Source organism: Pseudopodoces humilis, chromosome 1, assembly GCF_049639895.1.
Source record: "Pseudopodoces humilis isolate 2021_Gansu_Grassland_sample_001 chromosome 1, ASM4963989v1, whole genome shotgun sequence".
In the NCBI taxonomy this organism is placed as follows: domain Eukaryota; kingdom Metazoa; phylum Chordata; class Aves; order Passeriformes; family Paridae; genus Pseudopodoces; species Pseudopodoces humilis.
The window spans coordinates 35,463,530-35,481,311 of NC_142200.1; the positions used below are offsets into that span (position 1 = coordinate 35,463,530).

At 37.2% G+C, this 17,782-nt stretch overlaps 1 protein-coding gene across 2 annotated transcripts in view; it reads right to left on the reverse strand.

The window, feature by feature from the left end:
• Window positions 1-17,782, reverse strand: part of NKAIN3 (sodium/potassium transporting ATPase interacting 3) — a 334,300-nt gene that overhangs the window by 77,022 nt on the left and 239,496 nt on the right. For both annotated transcript variants that reach the window (XM_088058130.1, XM_088058125.1), the window contains exon 4: window positions 9,343-9,540. In XM_088058130.1, the coding sequence (XP_087914256.1) occupies window positions 9,343-9,540 (198 nt within the window). The remainder of the gene's footprint in view (window positions 1-9,342; window positions 9,541-17,782) is intronic.

A 17,782-nucleotide genomic window follows, 5' to 3' on the forward strand; every position in this document is an offset into this window, starting at 1 on the left:
GTGTCACCCAAGCTCTTGTCCTGTGGGCTATATTCCCTCCCTGCTTTCCTTCCTCCCCCATGAAGCTATTGACACACCTAGTCTGTCAATGGGAGTTGTGGCAGCCATCTCCTTTGGCAGGCTCAGAAGGGGCAGCAGAACAACGCTGGCATCGCTGCTGCAGCTCAGTGTCTTTCCCTACACAATGTGTCCCAGGATTTTACATGAACTGGGCTCTTTCCATGCCCAGCACCTTCCATGGGAGAGCTGAGAGGAGATAAGAGAGGATTTACAGAAAGGGATGAAACAGCCCCTTGACAAGTTCACCATGCCCTGTAGTCAAATGTGACACCAACATGGGTGTAACATGGGAAAGCACATCCTGACCTGGACCTCACACTGCTGGTGGGATTCCCTGCTCTGCTCTGCTTTGGAGAATATAAGGGAAACAGTTATATTTTTAACAGTTTCCATAATACTAGATAACAAACAAAGAATGGTCACAAGATGAGCAGATTTATTACAGAATTTGGGCAAGAAGATAGCTACAAAAGCTATGAAGGCGACATTTGCAGAACACAGTTCTTTTAAAACTCTGTACTGCAGCTCTCCTGAATCAAAATCTATTTTCCTGGAAAACCTTGTCTGTCTTTCTGTGAGTAGCTCTGTGAGCAAGTAGTTCTATGAGCACTTATACATCCTGACTTCCTTCCTCAGTGAAAATCAAATAATTTCCTCAAATCTTGAGGAGTATGGGTTGCTTTACTGCTTCTTTAGTCAAATCCTCCCACTGGTGTGTCCTATTTCCCTAGGAAAAAACAGAGAGCATTGCAAATCACTGGGGACTGCATTTGAGAGAAAAGAAATCTTTCTGCAGTCTGGTCACATTCAGGCAACAAATTTTAATGGAAGAGCTGGGCTGTGGATTTAGAACATGATTAAAAGAAAAATGTCCTGTCAGTGGAAGCTCACACAGAGATGAGTTTTAGTCAGTGGATATTTTTACCCCATATAAGAAGGATTGGGCACATGGGTATCAACTACAATATGCAAAAAGGATCAAGCTGCTGAGCAGGAGTGAGCACATATTTATTGCTGTTAGGCTCAATGAGACTGCAGTGGGAGGCTCACCTCTGGTTTGCCTGTGTCTTTCACACTACATGTGCAGGTTAAGGAATCAGTAAAATAGTAAAATAGCTTTTCTAAAAATTATATCTGCAAGTAAAGATCAATTAAAGAACTGTGTTGTTTGGAAATAAAAAAAAACAAAACAAAAAACCCCAGCATAGTCAAGCCTATCCAGAGCTGTCAATCACCATGTGAACTTTTAGCCTGGAGAAGGAGTTAATTTCCTTGGTTGGTTTATCAGCTTCACAGCTGGAGCAAACCTGATGCAGCAGAGCTCTTTGCACTGAATTGCAGCGTGGCAGAAAGGTACAAATTTTATTCCACCTTCCAAGTAAACTATCATGCACTGATTCCCACAGGCTGCTGAAAGCTTGTGGTGTACTGGGAGGCATGAAGACAAATATCTTGGAAACAATGTGCTCTGGCTTTCTGAATCTCCAGGATCTTTGGAGTCCCAGTAGCTCATCAAAGAGTTAATGGCTTCCAATGATAGTCAAGGAAATATCCCCAACATTCAAAGCAAATATTGTTTTTACTTTTCTTGATGAAAACTGTTTGATTTCCGTGATCTCTAAAAAAATGCTTAGATAGACAATCTCTGTTACACTTCTCACTTTATCCTCTTAAAATTTCCAAATTCCTAGTGCAACATTTAGCATTCTGTTTTTCTAAATCTCTCATTTACTTTCAGTTCTTTGGCATAATTTGCACTGAAATATTAATGATCTCCATAAAAGTTAAACAATCAAGTTTTATTTTTAATATAAAAACTTTTGTGTAAATAAAAGTACTTCAGAATTCTTGTACAGAATTTTACTAACATTTTTAGCAATATAAAAAACTGTCACAGTAATTTTCATATAAAATGACAATCAACTCTATATAAAGTACTAGAAAATATGTAGAGCAATTAAGTTTTCATGTAGATTAACTGTCAGGGTGAGGGCACTACTATATTGCTAATGCTTGAACTGTTGTCTGCTGTGCCCTCAATCTCAGCCAGCTCTGGTGCAGAAGTTGACCAAGTCTTTTTCACAAATCCTTATCATAACGGTTAATGAATGAGAATGCAAATAGCTGTAAGATCAGTGTTTTCAGCTCCTTTTAAATGAGCTACTTGAAAAATGTCCTGGATGTCCCTAGATTGACAACTGAGATGAAAAAACCACAGATTTATCTTGATTCTGTCTCGTGTAGTAGCTTTATTGACCCAGACTGGTAATTAGACAAATATACTTGTGTGTTTTACTATCTACACACTACCATGATAATGATATCTAACTAAATTCAGCAAGAAAGGACAAGGCCAATTCTAGAAAGTTAGTGTAGATCTCTCATTATTTTTGTTTCTCTTGGTTTTTCTCTTTTTAACACTGAAGGCCTTTTAATGGCAAAGGTGAAGCAGGCTATATGTTTCCCTGAACCACTACTACAAGCAAAGCAGGAATTGCACAAGGCATAGATTATGATACAAACACAACAAAACAACTAAAACAAAGCACTGGAAGTAAAGTTAATTTTGCACAAGCCTCTGTAGCCTCTTTGCAGTCTGTTTCAGAGATTGAAAACTGCTCTGTAATATTGCCCAGGCTGACAAAATTTGTTCTGATTTTCAGTAATCTGGTGATCTCACTAAACTTACTAATAAATCTGAGATAAGCAAATAGCTCACCTTAACTGTCTATTCACATGGGCAAGAGACAAGTGTTCCTGGCTATTTTTGTTGTGGTGATGTTGGTGATTATGATGATGGCTGTGATGAAGAACAGGCATATCTTTCATACTCTTTTTTGAAGAAATGCTGAAGTTCAGCTCTGCAGACAATGAAAAAAGTTAATTTTCCACACCACTTGTGTGATTGCTTATTATGAAAAAGAAGACAAACTGTTTTCTAAATGAAAAGTGCAGAAAGGGTGCAAACTAAAATTAAAGACAATATGGAATACCTTCAGGACAACTGTATTTTACTCATATGCCATTCCTGTAGCCCTTAACTCTAAATTACCTCATGCTTTTTTATCACATGTGGATGTTGACTGGCTTTTTTAATCAATGACATGTCATTCAAGGAAATGGAACGAGAGCAAGGAACCTGCCTGAGCACTGATGTCAGCCCCTGCAGGGATTTTCTTTGGAGAACAACACACATGATGTGCTTCCTTGCAGTCTTTTCTGTCCAATTATAAAAATAGCAGGGCCATAACTAATGGGAAAAAGGGGCTGCTGCAGTGTCCCAGAGGAGCCACATTATATATTGATATCATGAGACCTTTGGTTACATTTAAATAAATATGAACCAAACTGCAGCTCTGGATGTCTGAAGGCAGGGGCAAAAGCTGCTTTGCAACCTCTTTTGGAGCAATTACTAGAGCTTTCCCAATGGCATAGAGAAGGAAACCTAAACATCAGGGATAGAAGGAGAGTCATCCAAAACAACCCAAAAAACATTCAGATTTATGGGTCAGTAGTAAAAGCTTGGTCAGTGACCTGAAATACATGAAGCCACTCCAACACTGCCCACAATCTTAGTCTCTCTATAGCTCAGTAGTCACAATGCTTCCCTAGATTAATTATTTACACAAGACACATAACTTCCATTTTACAGACTGGTGTGCAAAATATATTTTTAAATTAAATTCTAATTTTCTCTGATAAAAAAAAACAAACAATGCTTAAGTCTACCAAATGTCATAATTAATTCTTACATCAAATAATCAACATTTGCCAGATTCTTTGAAGACAGCAGGGCAGAAATAATTCACAAAGCAAGACAATTGCATGGAGTCAGTAAGAGGCACTGATTGGTGACAGATATTCAGAAATTAAATCAGATATTTACTTATCATTTCCCTGTGGATGTGATGCTTGTGTGTATTGGAGAGAAGAACAGAGATTAAGAACATCAGAGAACTGTGAGGAAAAAGTATGAGGAATAGAGTCCTCATAAACAAGAGGATACAATGATCTTTATGAAACAGATTATACTATTATTATTAGTAGTAGTAGTAGTAGTAGCAGTAGTATCATCATTATCATTGTTATTAATAATAATAATAAACTTAAAATATTTGAAATCATTATATCTGGTTAATTAAAGCAAGATAACCCTACAAACATATGGATGACAAGTTTAAGAATATTAACAAGTAGATTTTCAAAAGTGTTTAGCATCAATTTATATCAATAATTATGAATCTTTTGGGCAGCTGGGGACCATTTTTATAGAAAATTAAGAGCTTGGGCAGTATTGAGCAAAGTACTGCCAGCAGATGAAGGGAGGTGATCCTGCCCCTCTGCTCAGCACTGCTGTGGCCTCACCTGCAGAGCTGGGTCTGGGTCCTAAACAGAGGGGGGAATGAGGATGGAGCCAGGCTCTTCCCAGTGGTGCCCAGTGCCAGGACCAGGGGCAATGGGTACAAACTGGAACACAGGAGGTTCCCTCTGAACAGCATACGCTTTTCCAGTGTGAGGGTTATCAAGCCAAGGCACAGGTTGCTCAGGGAGATTATGGAGTCTCTCTCCTTGGAGATATTCAAAAGCTGTTTGGACACAGTCCTGGGAAGCACAGGCTGCTCTAGCTGGACCCAGGTAAGTGTGAGGGGGCTTGGATCAGATGGGCTCCAGAGGTCCCTTCCCATCTCAATCCTTCTGTGATTTTGTGGTACAGGGGTTGCAATTTTTCTACTAGTAGTAGATATGTTCCTGAGAGTTCAGACACTGTTGGAAGCTGCTTTAGAAGTCTGTTGCCTCTTAGGGAAAGCATGCAACACTTGTAAATTTCTGAGATGAAAGAAGCACTTGGAAGGCATCTTTTTGGGATGTACATTTTAGCAGATACTGATTCTGCTCACAGTGACCACAGTATCCAATTCCCAATTCAGTACCAGGAGTGTTTTTTTTATACTTCTGATACTACAGCTTCATTTTATTTTGTAGAAAGTAATGTATTTTTCTATTTTAATGTATGTTTTATGCTTGGCAGTGTATGTGATAAGCTATTCCCCACTGATAACTTTACCTTAGGCAGATATGCTCACTGCTTTTAACTTCACTATGGAAAAATTTCAATACTGTAATCTTTCTATATTTCATCTTTGTCTGAATTTATACATGACTCTTCAAGGGAGGGCTTTGGGTTTTTTTTGTGGCTGTTTCTCCTCTGTAGGTCCAGCAGGCAGCCTGAGGGTTACAATAATTGACACTTATTAGAGGCAGCAGATGGACCTCCACAAAGTAAACCAGAAGCTTCCTTCAAAATATCCTGAATTTTCATCAACATGACAAAGAGCTTCCATATTTTGCATGTTTTTAGGCTTAGGACTTACATTTTCTTTGCTTCCCCCCTTCTTTCAGTGGTCTAGATTTTAGGTTATCCTTCCATACTATGATGAGAATGGGAGGAAAGGTAACTTCACCTTGTGCAACACAGTATTAGAAGAAAGTAACATCTCCTGGCCCTGAAGCATTTAGTTGTGTCAGCCCGTTGCTCTGCCAGAATTTATTAAATTTGCTTTTTCAGCACTGATGAAGTTGTGTGGTTGCTAATTCCAGAGTTAGCACAGTGAACCCTGGCTTGGGGCTTTGTGCTGCAACTTGTTAATGTCATATTAGGCTCTGGGTCTAATTCAAATCTCTCTGCAATAACTTGGAGAACTTTTTAATGTTCAGGCTATTGATGCCAGTGCATGCCTGGCTTTTAATACTCTTAGTGTGCATTATCTGTTTTCAAATAACAACAAAAATTGTTTGAAGTGTCTTTCTCAAAGAAGCTGTCACCATTTTGAATGTATTATTAATTTGTTCTCTGAAAACTGAGGTTTCTGTAATGATGATCTGCCTTGCATTTTAAAGGTGTTGTGCAGAAGAACTTATTCATCAAAATAATATATATTATTATTATATTATATTACATTACATTACATTATTATATGCCCTAAACCAGGACAGCCCTAAATCAAATAAATACAGATTTTAAACAGAAAATGTAACTATAGTTACTCCTTACTATTAATTGCATCCTATTGTCTCATACTTCTCTTGATTTTCCCCCAGTTTAAATAAATGTTTAACATCTTCAACTACCAATCACTTAAACAGGCACCCAGAAGTAGGATGAGATACAAAGTTACTGTTTCACCGATAAAATTTTTTTTTAGAAACAACTATAAAGCAGATATAAAAATAGCTTTACTGCATTAAAATTAAATAAATGACTGTCAAGCCTATTTCCTGCAGCAGAGTTTGATTTACTCACAGCATTCTGTGCATGTAAAAATCTTTATATCAGTGAAAAAAAAATAAAAACATAGTCACCTTTCAAAAATGCTGCTAGTGAGTTATATATCTTGACAGGTATCTAAGACTTACCCCCAAACGTGTTTCTTCTTTCAGAGGTTCTAATTCCCTACAAAATGGAAGTGTTTGCATTCCCAGTCATTTAGACAAAGTAGCATGATAAAATGATTTGTTATGCCAATAAAGTTTTTTGTTACACTGTAAAATGGTTTGTTACACTACTATTGCTACATAAAAATGTTATGAAAATTAAGTAGGTTGTAAGGCCCAAAAAGGAATAGTCTGCTTTTGGGACTAACTACCAGGAAAAGGTAAGAAGAATGATCTTATGATCTACAGTTCCCCAGTCCTTTGAAAAGACAATCTAAATGACCTTTCAACTAACTGAAATTGGTACCCCAATTAGGAAAGCTGTTATACATCCGAAATGGATGGGAACTTCCTCAAGTCAGTAGTATTCAGAAAATGGAAGAAAACTACGAATTATTTGATGATCCAGGTGGTGACTGCTGTCATGTGTGACAGTACCTGAAACAAGCCTAAATTACAAATCAGAATGGAAACTGAAGTACAGATTCATGGTATGTTAATCATAAGATGTCACAGATGGCATAGCAAGATAGTAAACCTGGAGGAAAGCCTTACTTTCTGTACAGTCTTTTAATTTTAGCATTGTTTATATCAATCAAAGCAGTGTCTGAAACTGACAACTATTTAATTCAGTCATGCCTTATAAGTTCCACATTTTTAATTTTCAATTTAATTAAAATTTTGAATTCTTATTTAATCCAGCATGGCAATCAATCACTTATTCAGAAGGGGAAAGCCAGCTACATCTTATGATTTATAATTACTACAGAATTTCTATATTTTTTCATTTTCATATTTTTTAGTTTGTGTATATTAATTGTGTTTATTCTAATATTCTAATATTAATATTTGTGTTCCTGTCATTTGACAGAACTCTACTGCACTGATAAGTGCAGACGAAAACACTTCCTGTGATCAAAAACCAGCTGTATTTCCATTGAATTTTTGTTGATAATCACAAAAAAATACTAGAATAAATTTTAACATATCCATTTTTTTTTTCTTATGGAAGTGAGGAAGAGTTTGAAATATTTATGGTTTTCTCCTTTTAAACTACCCAGACTTTATTTTCCTTTGTAAAGGCTCACTGATGCAGAGCGAATGACACTGCATTGAGAAGGAAATCTACTGCAAATGAACTCAAGGGAGAAGCAAACTTCTTTGAGTATCAGGGACCCACAAATATAAGGAAGGTGCATGCAGTCAAAACTGAGCATGCAGAATTGTTTTGGAAGGCCCATTTTCACAGTAATATTATAATTTTTATTGGCAGACACAGATCTGGGCCGCAAGAGAAGTAATTTTTGTCTTCACTGGAAAAGATTCTGACTCAAAGTCTCTGCTGCCTGACTGAAGGATGGTCAGGAGAAGGCTTGTGTAGGGCTTGTGATGTCCCTCATGCCTGAGAAGCTGACCAGGATAAAAAACTCATCTTGTGTTGGTGCAGGTGACACCACTGGTGAGCAAACCAAGTGCACTAATTCTAACCTGGATCATCAAGTGTAAGTTCATTAATCACAGATGTACAAGTTTATCCAAGTTTGACTAAAAGTACTAGCAAGGAAAAAACACTCGGCATCTTACAAAAGGCATTTAGTACTGGAGAGGAATTATCTTGAACTTTCAGACAGCTGGACAGAATGACAGATGTATATAGGTATATATATTTATATATATATATCTATATATATATTTATATATAATATACTGATTAGTTTTCTTTTGCAAGAGAAATGTCTTTAAGATGAAAAAAAGTAAAAATTGAAATTTAGAAATAATATTAAAGAGTGAGATTTATTTCACAGATGCCATTTATTCTGCAAGTGGTAGTATAAACCAGATTGTTAGTAAAACAGCTTGAAATACTGAACAGACCAGAAATATGTGTCACTTCTGGCTGCTCAGACCAGGTAGCTCACCTGACTAGCAGGTGTGGACTGCAGACTGCACCTCTTCTCCCTGGTGGCCATGGTTAGGACCATGAGCCATGAGCATTTATGTTCTCATAATGGGTCTGGACATTTGGGGTGATCAATCCTATGTGCAACCACTTAGGGTCAGCCAGTTGCAATGCACTACACACAGCCACGAAGAGAAAGAACTACAACTTCTAGTAGATCACTCAGCCCATGCCAAACAATCTATTAATCACAAGCAGAACAGGCAAGAGTTTGAGGAAAAACTGTGGCCAAGACTGGGCTGTTGTTCCCAAAGCAACTCAGTGAGTCCCAGCACTTCCCTGCACTGCAAGTTTTTATAACAACTTCTTGCAATTGCACTTTTTGACTGGTGTTAAAATAAATGTGGAAAATGGAGGTAGAGTGTTCTGATAATGCAGAGTTCAAGGACAGAAAAAAATAACATGGTTAAATATGAACATATGCTTAATTCCTAATATTTTTCTGACCTTTTTCAAGGATTAATCTTTAGCTGAGTCTGGGAAGAAACTTAGCAACGTATCAAGTAAAATACATTTACAATCAGGGCTGAATAAATGGCATCACTGATTGTGAACTTCAGAAAGGTTTAAGAAAATTAGTTTTGGACAAATCTACTTTGTTTTGCTCTACATCTCAATGAATGAGAGCCAAGGACTCAAGTTAATTTCCATCTATCCTAGCTATGGTCAGAATGTGTACTGTGCCTGTACAGAGCTTTAAGAGATATAAGGAAACAAAAGAACAGTGCACATTTTAATAACATGGATATAATTCTCTAACTCAAAACACAATTAAAAATCTCTGCAGTTATCCATCAGCCACTGCACCCCCTTTCCAGGACATTCAACAGCAGCAGGCTGTGTGTGAAAGAACTGATGGGATCCCAGTACGAGAAGAAACATGAACTTACTGAGAGGAGTATTTGGATAGCGCTGTGAATGACCTCTAGGTACTGGAAATCAATGATGCAGCCTGTCACCGAGACGTAGGAGTAATCCTCTAGGATGCCAGGGGAAGAAGGACGCACCACCCTTCGTATGCAGCCGGGCCCGTGTTCCCGCCACCAGGAGCGGTGCATTGAGATGTTAAAGGTCATGAGATCCGTTTCCTAGGACAGGGAGGGAGAAAGTGTGAACACATTTGGCTTTCTGTTTTTAAGGTAAAGAAAGGGGAAATACAAGATCTTTTCTGTTATAAGGGCAAGGAGATAATTATCCTTAATCCTCACCCCAGTAATCCTAGCATGAAAGCAGAATGTTAAAGTGGAGAGAGGAAACTGCAAACATTCATTGATTATTTTGTAGTTGTTCACAGGAACTTCTGCCTGACATAAGAACCATCATACCTGGTACTGTACAAAACACATGTTCCCTTGGACTTACAGCCTGAAAAACAATTTTGATGTTACTTGATTAGAATGTCACTTAAGAACTCTTTTTTTTTGTTTTTTAAACAGACAACAGAGCCAGTTTTATCCCATGGTACTGGAGAACAACCTAAATCGAATTTACATCATATTTGATGATTTCCATCATCAGATTCAAATGAGATGTCTCCAGCCAAGCACCCTGCTCTCTTTTCTTCTCTCTGCCCCTCATCCAGATTACAAACTTCTCAGTTTTGTGAAGGAACCTACATTTGTGAACTGAACTGGGTTTGAAACAAAAGCAGCAGCAAGTTTTCTTAGCTCAAATCATCTTCCTGACCAGATATTAAACCTACCCAGATGAGTACTGACTGGTTGCACTCTAACTCACACAGGATGTAATGTCTGTGCATTTTAGTAAACATCATACCACTTCCACTTGAACTGGTGAAAGTGGTAAACCTACTAATGTACTAAAGATTTTCTAAGACCTTACCTTAAGTACAAGACCTTATTTATTAAGTACAAACAGGAAAATTCATTGAATTAACAAAAGATTTGGGTCTTTAGGTCATGCATAGGTAAAATACACTGAAGTTGAATGAAGGCCATTTAAATGCAAAAATACCCCAACCCTCCTCACCGGAGATTAATGAGAGTTCAGTTATATTGATACTTTAAATAATTAATTCAGATTTATGTTTCCATGTTTCCCCTTCTGAATTCCAAGTGAAAAAATGTCTGCAAAATTGTAGCCACATACCCACAAAATACCCCTGGCTTCCAAAAACAACAGCTTGTGGGAACTGCCATGACATTAATTTGCCCTTTGCATCCCACAGATATGTCTTGTCTGTGGCCATTTACTTCCAAAGGGAAATTTGGTCCAGATTCCAGTTGCAGAAGTAGTTAATTTGTTATTTTCCTTTGTTAATTGCCTTTTTTTCTGGCCACACCTGAAAGCTAACAAGGGAATTAAATCCTGCCATCCTAACTTTATTCTAATTATCAGTAAGAAATCTGCCTTTGTAATCTGCTGTTTTCTTCTCTACAACTTCTCTACCCTTTAAATTCAGAGTTGCTAAATTTCCAGATGCATTATTTCAAGCTGATGAGGCATTTGTCTTTTGACTTTGCATGTCAATCCTTGATACTGGTTTAGAAAAATTTCAGCTGCAACATGAAAACAACTTGTGAAATAAGAAGCTGACAGACAACTCCGTTTAATGAAAACATAAATATAGAGTCACAGGAAACAGCCAGGGCTTTCTTTGTACAACAATGCCAGAGATTGCACAGTGTTATCAAGTGCTTTTAAAAATTGTCAACTCTAAGAAATGCCAGTTGTCAGCCAGCGCACGTATATTCCATTTAACCTATTTCAGAAGCCCTTTGTTGAGAAGGATATGGATTGGTGGGTTAGGGTCTATCAAATATTGTGAGGTAACACTTTGTTATCACAACTATGGGGATAAATTGTGGTGTCCATGGTGTTGGTGTCACAGGTTTCTTTGCTCTTGAGGGTTTATTTATCCTTTTTTGGTTTTTTGTCTTTATGTTTTTAAAATTCTAGCCTATTACAGTGTTCATACTTGGCTAGTTCCCAGTCAATGACAAAATTCCATAGGGAAACAGCCTGATAAATTTTTCCAGCACATGTAAAATGTAATATTTTGGCATGTGAACAGTACAAACCCCTTATAAATAAAATTGTTCGTTTATGGAATACTGTTATGTATGGCTCTTGGAGTGATTAAAAAAAATTGCTTACTTGATGGTCATGTTCATGTTTTGAGGCTGCTGGTAATTCAGGTAAGAAGGAAACAGAAAAAAAAAAAAACAAACCCCAAAAGTCATCACAGCACTTGCTACCTTTTTAAAAACAAATTCTTATTCAGAAATTCTGGATAGAGCCTGTAAGAGGAGATTTTCATAATTACTTTTCACTTTGTGCATTACATCCTGAGCTCTCAAAGCAGGAAAAAGCAGATAATGACAGCCCAGCAAGGATCAGTTTTAGGAATGCAAACAAAACCACTTGCTGCATTAGCTTGACCTCTGAAATATCACTTCACAAAATGGCAGCCATAAGCTGCTCGAGCTGATAAATGTTAAGCTGCCAATCAATAAAAGAGAGCCTGACAACAGGAAAAATCAATTTTTACCTTTTTTTTTTTTTTAGCAGCTGAAACACTTCTCTCTAACTACTTGGAGATTCTTAATCCCTAAAGTGAGTCAAAAGCAACAAGCATTAAAAAAATTAATGGGTATCTTTACAGTCATTTGCGGAGCCACAGAAAATTCAAAGACTCTTTGCTGGGATGTACAGATTTTAAATATCAATGAATTCCTGAGAGTGTTTTGGTATTTGTAAATTTGACAGCTTGGAAACCCTGAGCATGCTGGAAAAGCTGCTGCCCAAGTGGCATATTTTCAGTTCTACATTTAATGAAAGTTAAGAATTTTCAAAAGTACAAGCAGATGCCTAAAGTTTTCCAATAGATCATTTACTATCTCCCATTTTTACATATTTAAAAAAAAATATATAAAATGTTTAATCATCAGCAGGAGACAAATACAAATGCTTATTTCTTAGAAAAAAACACTGCTGCTTCAAAGCAGGAGAGGAGACTCAATTCCAGGCCCTGAACAAAAGAAACCAAGTCATCCTTCTAACTAATCCAGTTGGGATTCATTTAAGAGTTGAAATTTCAATCATGAATGGAAAATTGTTCTCTTCTGAGCGTATATGTTTACTTTAATTCCATACATCAGTGGATAAACTACACTTCCCCAGCTGATAACCTCACAGATAGACACCATAAACAGTGAGGGGGCAGATAACAAGTAACAGGTCTTCCAGGAAAATTGTGAGACTTAGGGAAGTGACGCAGGGAAGTGAAATCCCATCTCCAAGTCCTCCCTTCTTTAGCTGGCATTAAAGCAATACTCCAATCTGTGGTAAGAAGTTTGCTCCTGAGTATAGGATCAGCCCCATAATCATACTGTACAGATGTAGAGTCCCACTTAACTGTCTACAGCTTTTTAAGCCTTTAAACTATATATAGGATTTGTGTTGGCTGTCAGACCAAGGATTAATTTTGATTATTATTGGAAATCATTGCTATGGCAGATACATTCTTTTAAGGTGAGATGTAATCCCTATGAGTCCGAGTAATACTGCTTCTAAGTGCTTGGAGATAACGTTTAATTTCATTATGTCTGCTTAAATTCTAGGTTTGGTTTCAAGTGGATGTTTTCTATTGGGCAGGGCTTTTGAGCAACCTGATCTAGTGAAAGATGTCCCTGCCTATAGTAGGGAGGTTGGTCTAGATGATCTTTAAAGGTGCCTTCTAATCCAAAGCATTCTGTAATTTTTTAGTTCAATTTTTAGGTGGTGAAGCTAAGTAAAATTTAACAAATCATAGCATAAGATGGCCTATTTTAAAACTACAGACTAATAAGAGGTATGGTGTTCCTTTCATATATTTGTGTAAAATTTACACACAGTGTCTACAACAACAACAACAGAAAAAATAAATGAGAAATTAGGACTACCTAAAATCACTAGTTTTAAAGAAAACAAAAAGAAAAAAGGAAACTGAAACTCCAGGCAGAAAACCGAATGCACCAAGATTGCCTTGCATAACAAACAAATATTATGCTGTGACATGATTACCACCACAAATATTTGTTCTTTCAGTGTCTGATTCTGCTTTATGACATGTTATTTTATATTTCTTTCATTCCTTGCCAGTATTTAAAGATACACTATTAGGAAAAGTATAACAAAAACAGTGTATTGAGCAGGATGGAGGAAAAGCGCTTTTTTCCTTCAGATAACAGCAGTCAACAGATGAAATTTTATAGACAAGTGAAAGAGGAAAAAAGGCCTGGCAAAGCATAGAGATCTTGACTTTATTGTTGCTTGTATGGTACCTAGCCCTTCCTAACACTTTTTATTTTATTGATATATACTATACTGCTTATTATAAATGGACATTAGGCTGAGGCATTAAATATTCCCATTCCATTTCCTAAGTGTAATAAGGATTCTCTGTTCTGACGTGCTACACATATTTTTTCTAAGCAGTGAAAATATTTTCAATCCAACACCTGCTCAACAGGTAATACAAGTTTATATGCATAATGCTAGAAAAGGAATAGTACATTTCCTTGTAATTCCCTATACCAAATTATATTTGTAATTAAGATGCAGGGGTGTTGGCAGGGACAAGGGACACACACCTTCCTTAGTGTCTAATCTCAAGAGGACCTTAATCCTCACTAGATAAAAATGATGTGTCCCAGCATTAATGAAAACTGCTCTAATTGTAGAAATATTTGGAAACATGACCATCAGCTATCAGCCAAAAGACCCCCACTTGCAGCATCACCTTAATTTTCCACCCTGCTTTTACTTGGAACAACAGTTCTGATTCCAGCTTGCTCTGTGTGTGACCAGTTACACTCCATCTCCTCTCACTACTGCTGAACAAACACTTTCGAAGGCCTGGGCAGACAATACTGAAGAAGACTGTGGCCATTTCCCATATCCAAGTAAGGAAACTTTGTCACTAGCTCCCACATTGTCTTTTATCAGGATGACAATTTGTGAATATCGATTAATTTTTCTTTTTTGTTTCTTTTGAATTTAAACTCTTGCTTCACTGTTGCACTGCTGGCTTTTATCTATTCCATGAGCTCGAGATTTAAAGTAGCCCACTCAATAACTGTGGTAGCCCTCTCATTTGCTAATGGGATAGGACAGTGAACCATGTTGATTCCAAGCCACTCAAGGTATAGCACAGTCAGTGTCTTTACCGCATCCTGAGCACTCTGGTGAATAAATGACATGAAGAGCATTCTTAAATTGAAGCTTATGGGTTGACTCTACTGGGGTCATTCATCTGTCTGAACTGGATGGCAGACTAGACACAGCAAACCCATCTCTGTGGTAGCAATGCACAGTAAACCAGAGGAATCGTGTGATACACCTAAATTAATTATCACTAAAAGAGAAAATTCACAGTATCAAAATGGTCAGACATAGACCATGAAGTAACTCCAGCATCATGGGCTGAGAATGGTTAAAAGAGGTACAGAGGCAAAGTAATTTTTGGTTGGTGTGATTAGAAGCTTGTGGTTCCCACTTACAGAGATTAGAGCTTCACAGACTGTAATCATGGCATCAGACCATGACTAAAGGGAAAGATTTCCATATAAAGCATAATTTTCCCGCCCCCAGTTCTTATCTACACCATTAGTTTTTAACCATTTGTTGACAGGCTACCCTCCACATCTACAACCTTCCAAAAAAAAAGAGTATGAGATAAGCTTAGCAAGTACTAGCTTCTTTCTTTACTACTTTTCTTCCTTCAGCTATGGAGATTGTTGCCAGATTTTACTTTTAAAAAGTAAACATAATACATTTGGAAATTTATTTGGAAATCAGGCAGATAATCTATCAACATTGTAAAAATAGTTTCACTGGATTGTTTAATTTGCTACATGCTCTGAGATCTGTATAATATTTTGCAAAGCAAGCAATTTTAAAATTAGATTTACCAAACTTAATAGAAAAGTGGAATGCAGTGGAATGTCTTTTGGAAGCCAGAAGGCAAGAAGTCAACAAGAGAAGCAAACTGCTGTCTTCTTCATGCAGTATTAGTATCAGTTGCAAGAACAAATTATAAGAACCAGCAAGGGTCTGTTTTTGAAACTTGTTGCCCCTGAAGATGAGCTCTGATCTTTGGCAATATTCAGATTCATGCTCAAATCCCAGTTCCACATCTTTTCCTTGTCTGACCTCCCTTTTGTGACAGTCTCTGTCTGAGAAACAGCCCAGAGGAGTAACAGAGTATGGCAGGAAAAAGCTCGAACGCACAAAGAAAAAGCGGCTGAGACAGGGTGATTGGATCAATATGAGTCCTACTTACCACTTGTCATAGGAAATTCAACATGAGCACAAAGAAATCACAACTGCCCAGAAAAGCTGTCGTGCTCCAGTGGAGTCCCTGACATATGACTAAGCCAAGCACTTAGTTTGAAAATTGCTCTCACCTATTACCTCCGATGATCCAGAGCTATGACAGAACACAGATTTGGACTGATGCCAAACTCCCAGCACCACTTTGAGCTTTGAAGACTGGGAATATGACAAGGGTTTATATAAAGCCAAGGGTTTGTGTAGATTGGTGTGTCCCTCACTCAAGCCATACCTGATTTTGACTGAAATGAAGAAACGAGGCAGGACTGAAACGCAACATAGTGAAGAATTAGAAACATCTTTGGCAAGCCATATACAGCCATCTATACCAATGATGTAGGAAAACATCTCAGGCCAGAGAGATGGGAAAGGTTAAAAAAGGCTTGAAATGTTTTAGTGTACAAAAATGGAAAAACACTACAATTATGGGTCATAAAAAATTCAGTCCAAAAGGTCTATAGACCACAAGCATTTGAAAAAAGAATTTATAACATAACAATTTCAAGGCTCAGTAAGAACATTTTAACTCTGTTGTTGTTGCTGGTATTGAGCAAAATTGCTGATATCCCTATGGAGTCATTCATACATTTGAAATATGACAAAACTAAAATTTGATGCCTCAAAAATAAGCTGCCACAAAACTTATACCAAACTCTTTCCCACACTATTTCATAATATTTACAATACTTTTTATTAAATTATTCTTATATTTTTTTCTTATTTAATACTTCTCATTAAAGCAGACAAGATCAGATTCGAAATGGATAAGGCTCTTGCAGTGTTGATGGGAACTGGATTTCTACAGGTAAAATGGGAAGGTCTGGCCTGGGTTGACCATACGAAAAGTATTAATTCTTTATAGCACTTTGTCTTGTGCCATGGCCACCCTAATATTACAAACCCTGTATAGAGTTTTAGTTCTAACATCACTAGGAAATGCATGGAAATAGAGGACACATTTTGTGCCAAAACTCCACATAATCCCATATGAGGAACAGATGCAATGCAGCCTCTAGTCAAAACAGAATTTAACTTTGTTATTTATCAAAAAAAAAATTGTATTTTGTTTGCAGTGATTTTGAATAAAGCATGGGGATAAAGGCATGATTAAGAATATAATGTTTTAACAATAGTACAGTTAATTTTAATATTTCCCTTAAATTCTGGTGGGTTCTGTGCTTTTTCTGTCCCTCTCAACTATAGGAATACCATAACATCTGTTGCTATGCAAGGAAATAAATTCTATGCTGGAAATAAACACATGGGAGCCTAAATTTAAAGGTTTGTCCCAGACTCTGATGACACTAAAAAGCACCATAAAAAGACTTTTGAAAACTCACTTGAATGTTAAAATTTCTGACAAGAAAAATAACTCCCTCTTTTAAGACTAGCCAGAAAGCTCCTACCTGCACCCAGGAACACTTTTAAAGATTAATAAGCCAGTTTAACCAACTGCTGTGTTCTTTGCTTTGCTTGCTCAAAGCAATGCAATTGTTCATGATGTTGCCACCTCTTGTTTTATGACAAGTCTGGTTATGTTCGGCATTTTTGCTAAAGCCTTCCTTCTCAGGGACATTAAATTACACTAAGAAGTTTGTCTTGTTATGAGAAAGTGAGCTGAAGAGGAAAACGTCAAAACTCATGAGCTCTGCTGCTAGGCACTTCCACTCTGAGCTGGAATTTGCACTGTTTGCTGTTTTTCTTAAAGCTGTGTCCTGAAGTCTAGAAGGGAGGCTCAGATCACAGCTATCCAGGTCATCACATGCCACAGTCCCCCACCTTGGACAGCCATGGATCCATCAGGTTATAGGAAAGGGCCAACTGCTTTTTAATGTTTCAACAAAGACAATGACCCAAGGGCAACCTAGTAGCTTAAAAGAGGCAATAAGGAATTTTAATATATAAATCAAACTCCATGATTCATGGAAATTTTGTAAGAAGATCCAAATTTTTGTTTTAGAGAGTGTGCAAAGGGCAATGAGAGGGATGTGCTAA